At 34.5% G+C, this 17,982-nt stretch overlaps 3 protein-coding genes across 3 annotated transcripts; 1 reads left to right on the top strand and 2 right to left on the bottom strand.

The window, feature by feature from the left end:
- Positions 1-8,611: 8,611 nt before the first annotated feature.
- Positions 8,612-9,025, bottom strand: LOC132281739 (F-box/kelch-repeat protein At3g06240-like). The gene has a single exon (XM_059783414.1). The coding sequence runs from the start codon at positions 9,023-9,025 to the stop codon at positions 8,612-8,614; it is 414 nt and encodes a 137-aa protein (XP_059639397.1).
- Positions 9,026-10,945: 1,920 nt separating this feature from the next.
- LOC132281738 (NAC domain-containing protein 2-like) lies at positions 10,946-12,346 on the top strand. Its single transcript, XM_059783413.1, has 2 exons — positions 10,946-11,449; positions 11,558-12,346. The coding sequence occupies exons 1-2, from the start codon at positions 10,946-10,948 to the stop codon at positions 12,143-12,145; spliced, it is 1,092 nt and encodes a 363-aa protein (XP_059639396.1). The 3' UTR covers positions 12,146-12,346.
- A 593-nt stretch (positions 12,347-12,939) lies between these two features.
- Positions 12,940-17,357, bottom strand: LOC132285447 (uncharacterized). Its single transcript, XM_059787642.1, has 2 exons — positions 17,011-17,357; positions 12,940-15,722 (listed from the first exon to the last, which is right to left on the bottom strand). The coding sequence occupies exons 1-2, from the start codon at positions 17,305-17,307 to the stop codon at positions 15,411-15,413; spliced, it is 609 nt and encodes a 202-aa protein (XP_059643625.1). The 5' UTR covers positions 17,308-17,357; the 3' UTR covers positions 12,940-15,410.
- Between the last annotated feature and the right edge of the window lie 625 nt (positions 17,358-17,982).

Below are 17,982 nucleotides of genomic sequence, written 5' to 3'. Positions count from 1 at the left end.
ATTTTGTATTGATTATAGTTGATCACACAGTAAATTCGAAGGTCTTCGTGTGTTTTTAGACAAAATGATTTATTATATATTTATTTATTTAAATTATTATTTTTATAAAACAAATGTTTTATTGTGATCGAGTCAGAAATAATCAAAGGTACCAAAATAAATATATTAATTAAGTAGTCGGATTGATGGCTGTATTTATCCGATAACTAATTATGCATAGAGGGATCAAAGTGCAACATTGACTTAGAGATTATTTTTTATTTAATTGGGGTTCAATTAATTTCTTTTAGTGGAGTAGAAATTAATTTATGAATTAATTTAATTGGGTCAATGGACCGGGCCAATTGTTAATTCATTGTAGCCAATAAAATAATAAGCCAAAGGATTCTCACTCATAGCCCAACTTGATATTAAAATCCTATTAGATTTGAGACATGTGAATTAGAGATTGAGAATGATTTATTGTTTTCTTTTCTTTATGTTTATGTTGCCTATATATATACATGGTCTATGTATATTTTAGGAGTGATTTTTTTTGGAAGAAGGAAAAAGGAATCTATTTTCTCTCTCTAGAAAATTAAGATTAATGTTCTCATCTAATGGAGGCTCCCACAAGCCTAGTTTTCCAAGGTCATTCATGAAGACTTATGAGTGATTCCTAAAGGCAAAACAATTACCAAGAAAATGAAGATCAAAGGAGAAGGCATCTTGTTAAGGGATATATAATAAGTGAGAACGTTCACTTTAGAGGAAAGATTTAAAGGTTTATTCAGACCTTTGATGTAAGTATTCAATCCATTAATTGAATGATACATCATATTTTATTTTTGCATAAAACTTGTCTCTATGTGATGAATCAAGATCTGTGAATGGAAATCCCTCGACAAATTTTTAAAACATGCACGTTTCCTAACACAAACAATATCATTATTCCCTATCCTAGAAGGTACAGAGAGTTTGCTTAATTGACGTACTTAATTGAACTTTATTATCAATTCTTTCATATTATGAACCTTTGATTTTGATATAGAACTGTCTACATTAGAAAACACATTATTTGTTTGCGTGTGGTTTGTGATTCAAGTTCATGCCCTTAATTCAGAATAGGACGACGAATCCTTATGTTATAGATTGAGGCGTGACAATTTTGATAAGTGAGATGCACGAGTATTATTCTTCTCACTTTGTATAATCTTTACTATCCAATCCTGAAAACCCTCTTATTAACCTATTTCAACAACTTTTCTTGCAAGTTATAAGTAAGTTCACACTTAGTAGGAAAATTGTTATAGGCCATGGAGTTTAAATTTCTGTAGTTTCTGCGAAGAATCTGAATATAAAGTTCAATTAAGTATGTCAATTAAGCAAACGAGAGAACTTCATCATAAATGTAAATTAAAAAAGTGCCACAGTATTTATCAAGGATATACTGCATAAAACTTATAAAAATCATCATGTGATTGTCCAGACACTTTTCCAAGATGTGTTTTATGGTCTCACGCGGATATCCCCGATCTCTTTGGCATGCATAATTTTCCTTTTTCTAATCTTTGCATTTCATTGCAAAGTTAGCCTAAGAACGGGATCCGCGATATTCCACGTTATGATTCCAGGGCACGGTATATACGTTCCTTATCGATGTTTCTTAACCATCAAGGTGCACTTCAATGCTAATGTGATTCTGATACTGATAATGACGGAAATTGTAATACTAATATGGTGGTTATAAATAGTGAATTTATTGTTAAGTGATGCGTATAACATATAAAAAATTAATAAAGAGTTCTTTATGGGCAGACGGGCAAGGAAATGACAAAAGAGGGCTAGTCCAGTGCACGATGCACCTGCCATTACAGAATTTAGGGAGGGTCAAATGTATGCAACCTTTCAACGGCATGCGGAGATGTTGTTTCAGTGACTCAAACCAGTGACCTCTACGTCACAATGAAGCAACCTTAAGGAAATGACAAAAGAAATCGTCCTCAAATTGGATGGCAAGTCAAATTAATACTACCTTTAAATATTTTCCTATTTATCAACTCAAAAACTCAACAAAACCTTATATTCCAAAAACTTGGAGTTGGGTTACACATGAAATTTTGTCATACAGCTTTATTAGGGGCTTTCCATTCTCATAAATCACACTTCATCACATACTTTCTCATCTGGGGATAAAAAGAATCACGTTTTTTTTATTCGATTCGACAGCCTTCTGGTCTTCATCTTGACCTAGTCATTCCTTCCAAACTTAAATTGTACCTATGGTCCTTGTTCAATTGGTGACATTTCTAGTTTGAAGTCTAGTACATATGTGAACATTTCCACTTTTTTTTTTTTTTTTTCCCTGAAGGAAGTAAGAAAAATTATATTTTTATTAGGTAATTAGAATTATATATTACAATTGTTCATGAATCCACTCTACATAAGGGCATTTCAAACCTAGGCCTACCCAAGGGAGAATCCAGGAATTGTTAGGGGAGGGGGGACTAATATTAAACAAGGGGGAATTGAGGATCGAAATATTAAAGAATTGAAAATTTTTAGAGTAAATAGGGTTATACTTTAGAGGGAAAGAATGAACAAGCTCTCTGATTTGTGCAAGATTAGAAATTTAGGAGTTCTCTGTCATTTGGCTTAATGATTATTTAGGGCTTGTTTGGCTTGGGCCTATTTGGTTGGGCCTTTGTTTTAAAATTGTGGCTTAAATATTAGGCTTATTTGGATGGATTAAAATTTAGGGGGCTACTACTGCACATATATTCATTTTTCTTAATAACCAAACTATTACAATACCTTGTTTCCTATAACATAAACATATATATATACACACACATATACATACACAAACCGAAAGAGAGAGATACTTAGGAGAAATTGTGGAAATGGGAGGAGAAGAAAAGGAAGATTTTGTCGAGAAGTGGGTTTGGGGAAGCGAATGTGTCTAAGAATGTGAGGCAATTCACAGCAGTGGATACGATAGAGCTATGGAGATGACGAACAATGTTTACATTGAATTGGAGATGGGGTTTAGAGTGAGAGGACTGCGTGAAGAATTGGGGAGGGAATGGGGTGTGGATAAATGGGGAAGGGAGTAGGAGTAAACTGTTGTAACCGAACCCGTTGGCCATGGATCGGAAAAGGAAAATTTAAAAATTAGATTTTTATTTTTTATTTTCTATCAATACTTGTTGACGCGCTCCCCACGTAGTAGACCTTCTGTGCGTGTGGCCTCTGTGTGATAAAATTGAAAATTTGAATTTCTCACCCATTTCTCAATTTAGTCAATAAAATTTTTATTCTCTTGATTAAACACAAGTGTGAATGTTCGCTGTATAAAAGAATATTAATATATTCGTATGGCATTTTTGAAAATTTATTGTATCATATATATATATATTTGTATTGCATTTTTAAGAATTTATTATTTATTTTATCCCTTCCGTTTATGTATGAAAGAAGGTACCCTTTAACAATTTTTTTATATTTTCAAATTACAAACAAAGCAGGCTTAAATTTCACAACATTAAAAAAAAAAAAAAAAAAGAAAAAAAAAAAAAAATTGTTTTTGCATTTTTAACCAAATCATTTTGTCAAAATACATATTTTTTTTGCTAGCTTGCCCCACCAAGCACATTTTTTGGGTAAGCATCTAACCGAGCTATATAACCTATGGCAATGTACGCTCAGGCTGAACCAATTCCAAAATCAAATTTCTTTCATTCTTTGTAAAGCTTAATTTACAAGCATCAATTGTTTTATTCAATTTTTCTTTGGTCTTTTTTCAGCTTAAGAAGTCCCAAACTCAGAATTATATACAAGATGGAGAAAACTAGAGGATAGAATGATAACAAATAATGCAAACTTGATATCTCCAAAAATAAAAATACTATTAATGGTGCACCAGTCATATCGCATCTTTGGAATGCCTGGTCATCTCCGTTTAGTGATACCTATAAAGATAAGTGATACGGGCTAAAGAGATTTTGGAACATATGAAAAACATGTATCGTCCAATGAAACTTATCACACCTTCTCATAAAAAGGGCAATGATAACATCCCAACACTCGACTACTCGGATATCTCACAAGAGTGTGAGCGCCCCCTCACCACAAGAGCTATGGTGACGCCCATACCCTTGCGAGACACTCAACGATCAGGTGTCATCAAGTACAAAACTTTTCTTATATAAAATGCTTTCAATAAGTTGATACGGTACATTTTCATTGAATGAAAATAATTATGACATGGAATACCTGGCACACCCAAAAAAGGCATGCAATTTTGAATCTAGAGGGATTTAAAAATTCGGATTTATCCATGAAGAACCCCAAATGCCATATTATGCTCTCAAAGTCTGAGCATCTGGGATCTTTTGCTCAATTGCTAAACTTGAGCTCATTTTTTCGGACTTTCAATCTAATTTCAAGTGAGTTTGAATAATGGGCTTAAAATTAAAGGTTTTGATTCTATCTCGATAGAATGAATGCCTAGACAAACAAAATGAAAAATAAATAAAGATAACAAATTTAGGCTGCTATGATATACAACTATGTAACACATCCTTACAAGATGATATCTGAGATGAAAGGCAATTATAAGTTTCAATATGAAAGGCAAACATAAGTTTAAATATTGGAAGAGTTTTTACATTTTTGCCATAATTAAAAAGAAAGGACCTATCCTAGGCTACCATTCTTGAAAGGTACAAAGGTCATAACTGCAGCTTAGTTTCAAGATTTGGGAAACCAAATTTGCAAATGGATAAAGAAAACAATTACTGCATACCCCACATTAAAATATAAATCACACCTTCTTGTGATCTTGATCATTGCTTTTAGAATGAAGCCAAGCAGTATGCTAAAATGGACTTTTATTTTCTGATTCAAAGAAAATCATCAAAGTAAAGTGCAATGCAAGTCCACACAAAGTATATAAGATGCAACGATACCGGCAACGATTTAGCGCACGCAACAAAAATTCATGCCATAAAATGGCATTAAAAAAAAAAACAGAGAGAGAAGCGAGGGAGTATGAACAAAATAGATTTTCAACAAGGCATGTAATATCCATGGAACAAATATAATGGCTTTCACTCTCAGGCAAGCCGTTTCAATCATATACCATCATTCCCACCAAGAAGATAATATAATTCAGGTCAAGTCTCATTCTAGTTGAATATTAGTCTCAAATGAACCATTAGTGGAGCTAATAGCATGAACCATTAGTGGTAACAAATAAGATCAACATTGAAACTGTAGCTAATACCATGAAAATAAAAATAAAAAATCACACTTTCTTGTGATCTTGATTATTGCTTTTAGAATAAGGCCAAACGTTATGCCAAAATAGGCTCTTACTTTCTAATTCAAAGAAAAAATCAAAATTAAAGTGAAATGCAAGTCCATACAAGGAATATAAGAGGTAAATACTAAATATATCAGCAACGATTTAGAAAAAGCAACCGCCGAAATATGACGTTAAAAAAAGAAGGGTTAATTTCACCTATACCCCATGACGTTTGCCTATATTCCACACACACCCCATCTACATTTCATAATTTCACCTACACCCCCTGTCAGTAAATTTGTGATTTTACTATTTTTCCTTTCTTCTTCATCGTTGCCGGTGAGACCACCGAACTGAACTGACCTTCACCAGACTTGGGATCGCCGGACTGAACTGGGTCGGGGTAGCTGTGAACTTCGCCGCCGTTGTCTTTGATCCGGCTTACCTCGTTCTTGTCCAGCGTTACGACGGTGAGTACACGGCCGTAGATGCGACAGCGTTGAAGTCCAGCGTTTGGACTGAACTAAAGGATTCCTCCTTTTTCAGTCCGGCGAGCAGCGATTCAGTTATGCGAAACCCAATTCAGCGATTCAGTCATTCTCAAAGCTAGAACGAACTAAGTTCGACCAAACCCAGTTCAGCCCGGCGAGCAGAGATTCCTCAACCCACCTCGGTGAAACCCAATTCAAAACGGCCATAGACACGCCAGAGCTCTGTAGAAGAATTCGGCCTAGCTCTGTAACTTTGTCACCATCCGAACCATCACCATCACAACCCCAAGAATCTGATTCCATTCCTGTGAAGAAAAACGAAGTCAGATGTCGGCTCCTCCGCCTCCACCACCGCCAAATGGACGTCAATGCCGAAGAATCGAAGGCGAAGTCGATTGCGGAAGACGACGCTAAAGACCAAGTTGATGTCGGCAGCAGGTGTCGGATTACAACCTCTACGGCATCGCAATTAATGTCTCTCCACGTCGGATTACAGGCTCGATGGCATCGTAATCGGCGGCAAAAATCAGTGTCTCGTGCTCCGACGGGAGACCGGACCCAGCCTTTACAGCTTCTCCAACATTGCGCTGTTAATCAACATCGTCGGCACCGAAACCCTCGACCGTGACTTTCTGGTATATATATATATATATATATATAACATCACCTATATGGTGGCATGCACATTGCACAATTATTCAGGGGACAAAAAGTATCTTAAGTGGAGATTGGCCAGTTTACGCTTAGACTTTCTCTCTCTATTTAATCATTCGTTGGTTGGATACATGCATACATAGTGTGTGGATAATATCTATAGCGTAATAATCTTTTATTCATAAAATGAGTAAGAAATTCAACTACAGTTATATCGAATGATCATTATTCATGGATGAAATTTTTATTCATTGGTGATTAGCAGGACTATTATATAAGCCTTGACCCATGGGCAAATTGAAAAAATTAATTTAATTAATAATTTAAAAAGAAATTAAAATAAAATAAAATAAAATATTTTTAAAAAATTAATGGGTCTGTGTGAAAGGAAGAAGATGATATATGAATATATATATATATATATATATATATATATATATATATATATATATATATAAGTGAAAGGTAGGGTATTTCTTGAGTTAATTAAGGGTAGTTTTGTAATTGCGTATTGGTGAACTGAGATTAAAGATGTCATTTTAGACATTAGAAGGTTAAAATTGACTTTTTAACAATTTTTTGATGTTGACATCAGCACACACCGTGAGTTGCTTAACGGCGGGGGTAATTTGCTATACAAACCAAAACCTTAAGGGAGGTCGGTAGAATATTGAAATATAGGGGGGTGTAAGTAGAATATGGGCAAACGTCAGGAGGTGTGGTTGGAATTAACCCAAAAAAGAATTAGAAAAGAAAGGGACTATGAACAAAATACATTTTCAACATGGTATGGAACAAAAAAAAATGGCTGTCTTTCTTCATGCCAACCACTTCTATCATATAAAATCATTCCCATTAAGAAGAGAATATAGGTATTAATCACTCCCATGAACATTGAAAATGTAGCTAATGTTCCACTAAGTCATCTAAAACCTACTCTTTACTTGTAGAGATATATGACCACAAAATTTATATTGATCATGACCACTAAGAGATGTCATTAAACTAGCATTTAAAAGAGGTATTTTTTAGGGAAAATTACATATAAATGGAGTCAAAGTTCCATATTTACTTAGAGACTGAGTCAAAGTTCCATATTTCTCTAAAATGGATTGCTGAGGTGGCACATGATTTTTTACTGTTTAGAAAATTGTGGTGCCTAAAATGCCCTTCCCTAACAAAAAAGTAGTACCTTCAGTGCAAAAAAATAGTACCTTCAGTTCAAAAAAGTAGTACATTCGGAGAAAAAGTAGTACCTTCGCGGGTGTTTAAAAAACATGGTACCTGGACGCCAAAAAGTAGTATCTTCAGTTCAAAAAAGTAGTACCTTCGAAGAAAAAGTAGTACCTTCGCGGAAGGGTATTTTAGGCACCACAATTTCTAAACAGTAAAAAACCATGTGCCACCTCAACAATCCATTTTAGAGAAATATGGAATTTTGACTCAGCCTCTAAGTAAATATGGAACTTTGACTCCATTTATATGTAATTTTCACTATTTTTTATGCAAGGCTGGTACTGACATTCATATACATGTCATGCAGGAACTACTAATAGGCTTAGAACAATGACCGATAAGTGGCTATAGAGAAATTTTAGATGGTCCCGGTCAATTAATATTGGACGTGTAAGCAAAAAGTCAAAAAAAAAAAAAAAACTTATACATTTCTGACACAATTACTTATGTGTCCATTGGTAATTGGTCCGAGACCATGTAATAACCTCTCGGTGACCATATCGTACGTTGTTCTATTGTATATTGGTTCTTCTAATTTTCTTGGTTCCTCCAACTCAGTTCTTGGTGCCTGTAATAGAGAAGACCTCCCACTCGGTTCTTGGTGCCTCCGATAGAGAATACTATGCTTGCTCCCCAAAGCCTCCATTTACTTTGTCGATTAAGACTAAGCTCTCTGTGCAAGTATTGACACCAAATGCATGTCCATGTACCCTAAGATACATGACATCGCCATTCCCCTTCAAGCCAGTAACTCTCACATAAGCTCCTCTACCAAAATCAAGAGTGAACAGATTGGTTCACGACTCCACAACACCGTATTGTTTCAGCACCCTGATTGAGATGTTGCCTTCCAGAGAAACACTATGGAACACAAAAAGTGAGTCTTGAAAAACTCAAGAGACATAAAATGTAGCCACCTTGGTAGCTCCATGGAGGAGAAAACCTAGCTACCCAAATTGAAAAACACAATGAACGGGAAACGATGACCAGGCTCGGAAATCCAGTGGAGAGTCCCATTGAGAGAAGTATGAGATGAATCAAAACGGATACAGGGTATGGTACCACAAACACTAATTCTTGTCCAACAGCCCTCTTTAAGAGAATACATGTCAACCTCAAGGCCACTAGAAACATAAGCAATTCTAACCACCTGATAGTCATTAGTTGTGGAATTGAATCCGAATCCAAGAGCACGATCACAATAGGTAATGCGAGGTTCTGGAAGTACTATGAATTTCCCAATAGAGGGGTTCCACAAATATAAAACATCCCTAGTGCTGCTCGGTGTATACTCGTTAAGGCATACCAATCCATTGAAAGAACCAATAATGGTGAAAAACGGAGTAATTAATACCATACTATAGGGGAGCCCCCCTATGGTAATTTGCACTCACATTTTCTTCATTTTGTAATAAAGATAGGTAGATACAATAATTACAGTTTAAAAAGAGTGTGATTTAATTATTTCTAAATTTATAAACTTGAACAACAACATCTCAGACTATTAAATTGACCCATTTAAACCATTAAAGTATAATATTAACATTTATAAGTCTTATAAGCCTTTTTATTTGACCAGAATAACCCTTCGAAAAAAAAAAAAACAAACAAACACCAAACTCCACCACTGTGACCGCCAAACAAACAAGGGTGGAGCCAAGAATTTTTAAAGGGGTAACTAGTAATGCAAAATTAAAATTTTAAAATAATATAAAATTATTATAAGAAAATTTTATCTTTGCATGTTTAATGCGCTCGCTGAAATAGATAGATTTGTTATATTATCTAATACTTAAACAAAATTTTAATACAAAACTTTGATTTTCCATTTCAAAATTAAGAAATATGATTTTTAAATATATTTTTATTATTATTCCGTAGTAATATATTAAATATTAAAAGACCATTTTTAATAGTCATATTAAATATCACTTGCAAGTAATCACACATAAACTAATCTTTTTATTTCTTAGTGTTTACTAAAGCATTATTTACACAACATGTCACATTTTTCTTACTTGTTTTTTCATTCTTGAGGGTCATTTTGGTCAATTAATACGAGATTATAAAAATAATTTAATACTTCACATGGGTCAATTCAGAAGTCAAAGGCAAGTAAGTACTTTTATCAAATTTTATGTTGGGATGTCTTTATTTATTTTACCAAATCTGGAAGATGTCATCATTTGAAAAATGTTTAAGTTGTAGATAACTATCTTTAACCCACAGCGTAGGGGCTATACAGCTGGTAGGCTTGATGAATATTCTAAGGATAAATTCCACTTAAGTTTTGGTCATACAATGATGTAACTAAATTTTTAAGTTGCTACAAAAATTATTCAAATTTTGTTATAAAATCTTTGATGAAAAACAACAATATATATTTTTCTTTCATACGTTAGGAATTGCATGACAAAATGTCACTTATTATTAATTTTTTTTAACCCCGGGTGAATGAGTTGGCTCAAATCCAACCAAATTACAACAATAATCAAATTGGTATTATAAAAAGTCTTCATTTAAATCCACAACCCAATTAACGTTAATTGATTGATGATTATTTGTTTCTAATTTTTTGTACCATAATATTTTATGAAAAAGGTGATGATATTGATGCTCCAAAATTCAACCTAGCGATCCACTTTCTTTCATTATTAATTGTAGTGAAAATTTTACACTCCTACATCGATCTCCTTAAATTAAAAAAAAAAAAAAAAATGTCGTCAGTAAATTTTTTACCTATTTTACTTGGCCTTGTTTAAATTAACATAAGAAGAGATGAGAGATCTGATCCAATAGAAAAATCTTAATTTATGATAGTATCACAGACCAAAAAGTTGCAGGGATAAATGGTCTTTCGTTTTTGTTATTTTTTATTTCTCAACTAAAGAAAAAAAGAAAAAAAGAAAAAAAAAAAAAAAAAGGTTAGAGCAAAACATAAGTTATTATATTAGGCTTGGAGGGGTGAGAGCGCAAAGCTGTCAATTTATTAGATTTTTTTATTTTTTGTTTTTTTGTCTTTAAGGCGGCGAACCTTTATTAATATTTTTTTTTTTTGTCTTTAATTTTTAAATTGGAGGCGGCGAGGCGTACCTTTATGGTAAGTAAGTTGCCTATAAAAGGGCCCTCATTATCTATAGGATTTTAGGTTTTGTAAAGAACGAAGGTTCCAAGAATTCAGTCAAGCGGCGGCTCTCTCTGGCCCGCAGGTACGATCAGTCTAATTTCTCAGAAGTTTGATCTCCGTTCTGCCGTGGAAACTTAGTTCATCGCGTTGATGCCCAGAAGCATTACGAAGCCTGTCAAAAGGAGAGAAAAAGATATGGAAGAAATTTTGATTGGTTATAAGTTTCTTCCAACCGACAGTGAGTTGATTCAGTATCTTGTGTGCAAGGCGAAGGAAGAAGCCCTACCATGGGAGGGTGTTGTGAAGGACTGTGACGTTTATGGCAAGGAGCCCTCAGAGCTTTTTGAGGGTTCGGAAGAGAATGTTCTTTATTTTTTCACCAAGTTGAAGAAGAAGCACGGAAACGGGTCGAGGATTGATCGTGTGACGGCGACGATGGGTACATGGAAGGGGCAAGACAAGGCTAAACCTATAATAAAAGATGTCGATGGTACTACTGGTACCGGTGAGGGAGATGATCAAGAAACTGGCTTGATAGGAAGGAAGAGAACTTTTACCTATAGAATGAAATCGGATGCTAAGGCGGCGAAGGCCAAGAGTGGATGGAGCATGACTGAATATAATCTTGAGGGCACTAATCTCCAAAGAGCAAAAGTAAGTACAGTGTGTGTGTGTATATATATATATATATGTCTCTTATATTTTTTTTTTATCTTTTTAGAATTCAACAGTCTCTAAATAGTGATTTGATATGTTACTCAGGTCAAAGACTATGTAATTTGTCGAATTAAAAGGCAAAAGCAGGAAGAAATTAAGTTGGAATCCCAAGTTAAGGTGATGCAAGCGGAGGAGTGCAAAGTGACAGTAACTCCGGCACTTGAAGACTGCAATACCATCACACATGCAATGGAACCCATATTACAAGACTGCAGCAACCTCATCACAGAAGCAATCGAATTTGATGGAACAACAGTACTAACGCAACCAGAAGAAGAAGAAGATTGCATGGATTGGTTGAACGATTTTGACTGCAGCAACCTCATCACACAATCAATTGAATTTGATGGAAAAACAGCACTGATGGAAGCTGAAGATTGCAGCAACCTCATCACACAAGCAATTGAATTTGATGGAAAAACAGTACTAATGCAAGCTGAAGACTGCAGCAACCTCAGCACACAAGCAATTGAATTTGATGGAAAAACAGTATCAACGCAACCAGAAGAAGATTGCAATTGGTTGAACGATTTTGCTACACAACTCTTCCAGAATCAAGAACATTTAGGAGACAGTGAAATACTAATGTTGCCCAACATTTTTTATGCAGATAGTTGGTCCCTCTCAGCTTGATTTAGATTGTCTACAATCAACTAGTGTACCCTGCTTTTAACTGTGTTTGGGTTATGTGTGTAACTTTGTGCAAAATTTTATAAGTACATGAAGATAAATTGATTGTCAACCTTTAATTAAATTTTATCGAATATATTCATGTGTATGTGTGAGAGATGGGGTTTCACAAGGCTGATAGAATGAAATAATGGCAAGGGATAGAAGGCTTAAACCAAACCAGTCTCTACCAGTGAACAATTAGAAGGGAGGAAAAGCTGAAACCCTTACCATAACCTTTGAAAAGGTAATCACCAAATTTAAACTATTAATGTTAATTTTGACTATTAATCAAATTTAAAATGCCTGCCCGCCACCTTCTTCTTTTTTCATTCGCTAGGTAAACAGATTAAAAAAGCAATCAAATTGTTCCACCAAAGTTATATGGAGGCAATATATGACTTTTATTGAAGTTAAGTTGTTTATTCCAAAATGGACAAGCAAAGCCAAAGGCATAATACAAAGCTACCCACCAGAAATCCCAAAAGAAACCCCAAAGTAGAGGAAGCAAAAAAACCTGCTGCAACTGACCTCAGTCCTCGGTAAAATGAAGAGGACACCATCAAGAACTGGAAATCACCTTTTGTTCCCGTTCCACTGATATAACCTTTCGTTCAGCTTCCACTGATATCACCTTTTGTCCTGATTCCATTGATATCACCTTTCCTTTAGCTTCCATTGATATCACCTTTCCTTTAACTTCCATTGAACATATCAAACAAAAAAAAATTATCATACCAAGTCTTTTTTTTTTTTTTTTTTTTTTTCAAGTTGCTTGATAGAAGAAAAATATATAAATTTGGATAGCAGAACATAGTAATAATATAAAAATCAACAACTATTTGTGTTGTATATATATATGAATCTTTAATTTTTTAAGTTAATGCAGTTAGGCAAAAGAGAAAAACACCTTAAATCAGGTTACAGGAGTGGTATTGTTTTCTTAGTTATATCTAGTTACAGTTTTGGAAAGAATATGTATATATATACATAGTTTTAGGGTTTTTGAAGACAAGGGCAGTAGATCGAGTGTATTTGGATTAATGAGGGTTAATCTTCAGGAATTAATTTAGGGCTTTTCTCCTTTAGCTCTTTTATTATTCCAGTGTTTTCAAAAACGTTTCTACAAGTCGTGTTTGGAGGGAGAGAAAATTGGAGTTTCTTAATGTTGAGAGGAGTGTTGATGAAGGCTATGTAGTAACCTCTTTGCTTTATTTTGAAGGCCAAGGCCAAGAAGGGTGTCGTGTTCTTTTGCAGTGGTGGTGGTGAATTGGGTGTGATGTTTCTGGGTTTGTTAATGTGAGAGGAAGGTCATTTTGGTACATTGGTGTTAATAGGTCACGGATGGATTGGTAACTGTATATTGGTAAGTGAGGTTAAAAATGTCATTTTAAACATTAGAAGGGCAAAATTGACCTTCAAACAATTTTCTCATGCTGACATCAGCATAATCCGTCAAGTACTTAACGGCAGGGGGCAATTTGCTACATAATTCAAAACCTCAAGGGAAATAGGCTGATTTAACTTCAAGCTGTTCCAACTTAGATTTTTTATTTTGTAATAGTATTATTATTATTATTATTATTATTATTATTATTATTATTTATAAGTTATCTATTTTATTCAAGAAAACACAGCACAGAATTGAAATGGGCAACCCCCAATAGTACAAACAATAACTAACCACAGCACAGCACAACAGCAAACCAACAGAAAGAATCAAACATTCCAGAAAGGGATGTATCCAACAGTATGCCTGTTGAATCTAGTTGCAGGAAAGGACAACATTTTAAGTCTAATAGAGTGGTAATTTGAAGAGACGCAGAGAATTCATCCAAATAAGAATTAAAGTATCTTCCAGAGTTTGTTTCTCTCCAAATCATGTGGAGATTTTGCAAACTTGATGGTACCAATTCCTCTTAGACTGACACTTGTGATTGCTCCATTCGAGAATCTCGAACAGCAATAGCAACAGACTCTTAGATCAAGGCATACTGACTTATAAAGAATAGATTATGAACACTTTCAACATTCCTTCAGCAAAGGATATATCGGTCTGATTGAGACATACATCATTGAAGGAGCTTGTTCATAGTGCTTAGTGTATCCTTAGCAGCAAGCCAGAGGATGAAACAGTGCTTTGGAACACCTCCCTTAAATCAAACAGCCCCACAAGTTATGGTTGAGTCTGACATCTTCATAAGCATCCTTAACTGAGAAGGGCTTATTGGAGCTGGACCAAACAACATCATTATTCCCTATCCTAGAAGGTACAGAGAGTTTGAGCAACCAAAGAACCAATATCCCAAATATTATCTCGCATGCAATTCAGGCCATTCCCACCCTCTATCAGATATAATGTCAGCCAACTTGAGCATCTTTAGGAATACCTAAGTTGAAAACTCTATGACCCTCTGAAAGAACAATAGCGCCACGTGAAAGCCAAGAATCAAACAATAAGGAGGTGTTCTGGCCTGAGTTACTACATACCCCATATGAAAATATAAATCACACCTTGTTGTGATCTTGATTATTGATTTTAGAATGAGGCCAAACATTATAGTAAAATAGACTTTTATTTTCTGATTCTGATAAACGCATCAAAGTTAAAGTGCAATGCAAGTCCACACAAAGAATATAAGAGTTAAATGTTATCTGCAATGATTTAGCGCACACAACAACAAATTCATGGCAGAAAATGGCATTAAAAGAAAATAAAATAAAAGGGAGTATGAACAAAATACATTTTCAACAAGGCATGTAGAAGCTATTGAACAAACAAACTGGCTTTCTCCCTCCATGCTACCAATTCTATCATATAAAAATCATTCCAGGTAAGAAGAGAATATAATCCAGGTCAAGTCTCATACGAAATGAAAATCAGTCACAAATGAACCATTAGTGGAGCTAAGTACATCATCACTCTAAAGTGTTAATTGCATCCCTGTCCAAGTAGTGAAAGCAACTGAGGTAACAACAAAATCAACATTGAAACTTTAGCTAATACTCCACCTAGTAAGACACCTAAAACCTACTACTCTTTACTAGTAGAGATACATGACCACAAACTTTATATTGACCATGACCACACAGATATGTCATTAAACTAGCATTTGACATTCATATACATGTCATGCAGGAAGGACTACTAATAGGATTAAAAAAAAGTGGGGTACATATATATATATATATATATATCTTGCCTGCTCTTTCTATTGTTTCTTGGTTCTTATAATTTTCTTGGTTCCTCCAACTCTGCTCTTGGTGCCTGCAACAGAGAAGAGCGTGCTTGCTCACCGAAGCCTCCATGTACTTTGTCAATTAGCACTAAGCTCTCTGTGTAAACATTGACACAAAATGCCTCATCATATCCACGCATCCCAACATTCTTGAACTCTTGAGTCTTAATGTCAACTGAAACCATCTCCTCATCTTTAGTCAAAAGAACTTCACCATTCCTCTTCCAGCCAATAACTTTCACAGAACCTTCTCTATCAAAATCAAGACCAAACAGATTGGTCCACGACTCCACAGCACCATCCTGTTTCATCATCCAGATTGATACTTTGCCATAATAATCATTCTTGAACACAAAAACTGAGTCTTGAAACACTGCAATAGACAACCTACGTGGTGCCTTTTTATAAACTAGACTCCTTGGTAGCTCCATCAAAGAGAATACCTGAGTACCCAAAGTGAATGTCACAATGAACGGGCCAGGAAAATTACCACCTCCGGAAAGCCAATGGATAGTCCCATTGAGAGAAACTTGAGATGAATCACAACAGAGAGGGAGTACAGGACCAGAAACACTAAGGTTTCTCCACCATCCCTCCTTAAGCGAATAAATGTCAATCTCAACAATGCTATCATAGAGGTAAACAATTCTAACCACTTTATAGTCATTGTTTGTGGAATCTAATCCGAATCCAAGAGCACACTGATAAAAGCCGTGCGAAAGGCAGTTAATGCGAGGTTCTGGAACTACTACAAATTTCCTAATACTGGGGTTCCACAGATATCACCCTCAAATTGGATGGCAAGTCAAATTGATATTACCTTTAAATATTTTCCAATTTATCAACTCAAAAACTCAACAAAACCTTATATTCCAAAAACTTGGAGTTGGGTTACACATGGAATTTTGTCATACAGCTTTATTAGGGGCTTTCCATTCTCATAAATCACACTTCATCACATACTTTCTCATCAGGGGATAAAAAGAATCACATCTTTTCTACTCGATCCGACAGCCTTCTGGTCTTCATCTTGACCTTGTCATTCCTTCCAAACTTAAATTGTACCTATGGTCCTTGTTCAATTGGTGGCATTTCTAGTTTGAAGTCTAGTACATATGTGAACATTTCCACTTTTTTTTTTTTCCCTTAAGGAAATAAGAAAAATTACATTTTTATTAGGTCATTATAATTATATTTTACAATTGTTCATGAATCCACTCTACATAAGGGCATTTCAAACCTAGGCCTACTGAATCTCACCCAACTGGGTGGATACTAAATGAACTAACGCTCATCTTCATTATTCATCATATAGAACTGACAAGCTACCCACAATAAAATAGCAGGATTCAACTCCTAGTTCTTAATAACCAATTAATATTTAACAGATAATAAACAAAATACACACAACTTCGGAAATGCAAATACATTATTCATTTTTGTTAATGACCAAACTATTACAATACCTTGTTTCCTATACTTAAAACCATCATATATAGACATAAAATATATATATATATATATATATATATAGATAAATAAACACATACACATACACATACACATACACAAACCGAAAGAGAGAGATACCTGGGAGAAATTGTGGAAATGGGAGGAGAAGAAATGGAAGATTTTGTCGAGAAGTGGGTTTGGGGAAGCGAATGTGTCTAAGAATGTGAGGCAATTCTCAGCAGTGGATACGATAGAGCTATGGAGATGACGAACAATGTTTACATTGGATTGGAGGTTGGGTTTAGAGTGAGAGGACTGCGTGAATAATTGGGGAGGGAATGGGGTGTGAATAAATGGGGAAGAGAGTAGGAGTAAACTGCGTGATTTCTGCTGGTGCTGTTGCTTTGAAGAAGAAGAAGAAGAAGAAGCGTCCATTTCTTCCTGTGCTTTGGCGCAAATGGCTGTTTTTTATTTCACCTATTATTAAGAGGAGATTGGGATATGGATGGAAAAAAATAAAAAATAAAAAATTAGATTTTTTTTTTTGTTTTTATCAATACCACGTAGTAGACCTTCTGTGCGGGTGCCTCTGTGTGATAAAACTGAAATTTTGAAATTCTAACCCATTCCTCAATTTAGTCAATGAATTTTTTATTCTTTTGAATAGACACAAGTTTGAATGCCCACTGTATAAAAGAATATAAATATATTTGTATGGCATTTTTAAAATTTTATTGTATCCTCTATATATATATATATATATATATATATATATATATATTTGTATTGTATTTTAAAGAATTTATTGTATCATTGTACTTTTATTTATGAAAGAAGATAACCTTTAACAATTCTTTTTATATTTTTAAATTACAAATTAAGCAGGCTCTAATTTCACAACAATAAAAATATATATTTTTACATTTTTAACCAAATCATTTTGTCAAAATACATATTTTTTTGCTAGCTTGCCCCACTAAGCACATTTTTTGGGTAACAATCTAACCGAGATATATAATCTATGCCAATGTACGCTGCTCAACCAGTTCCAAAATCAAATTTCCTCCATTCTTTGTAAAGAATTTACAAGCATCAATTGTTTTATTACTT

Source organism: Cornus florida, unplaced genomic scaffold (assembly GCF_030987335.1).
Source record: "Cornus florida cultivar Cherokee Brave unplaced genomic scaffold, ASM3098733v1 CherokeeBrave_3.0.0_Hap2_Chr11, whole genome shotgun sequence".
NCBI lineage: Eukaryota > Viridiplantae > Streptophyta > Magnoliopsida > Cornales > Cornaceae > Cornus > Cornus florida.
The sequence above is the reverse complement of the archived record's forward strand: the minus strand, read 5'-3'. Positions and strand labels throughout refer to the sequence as shown.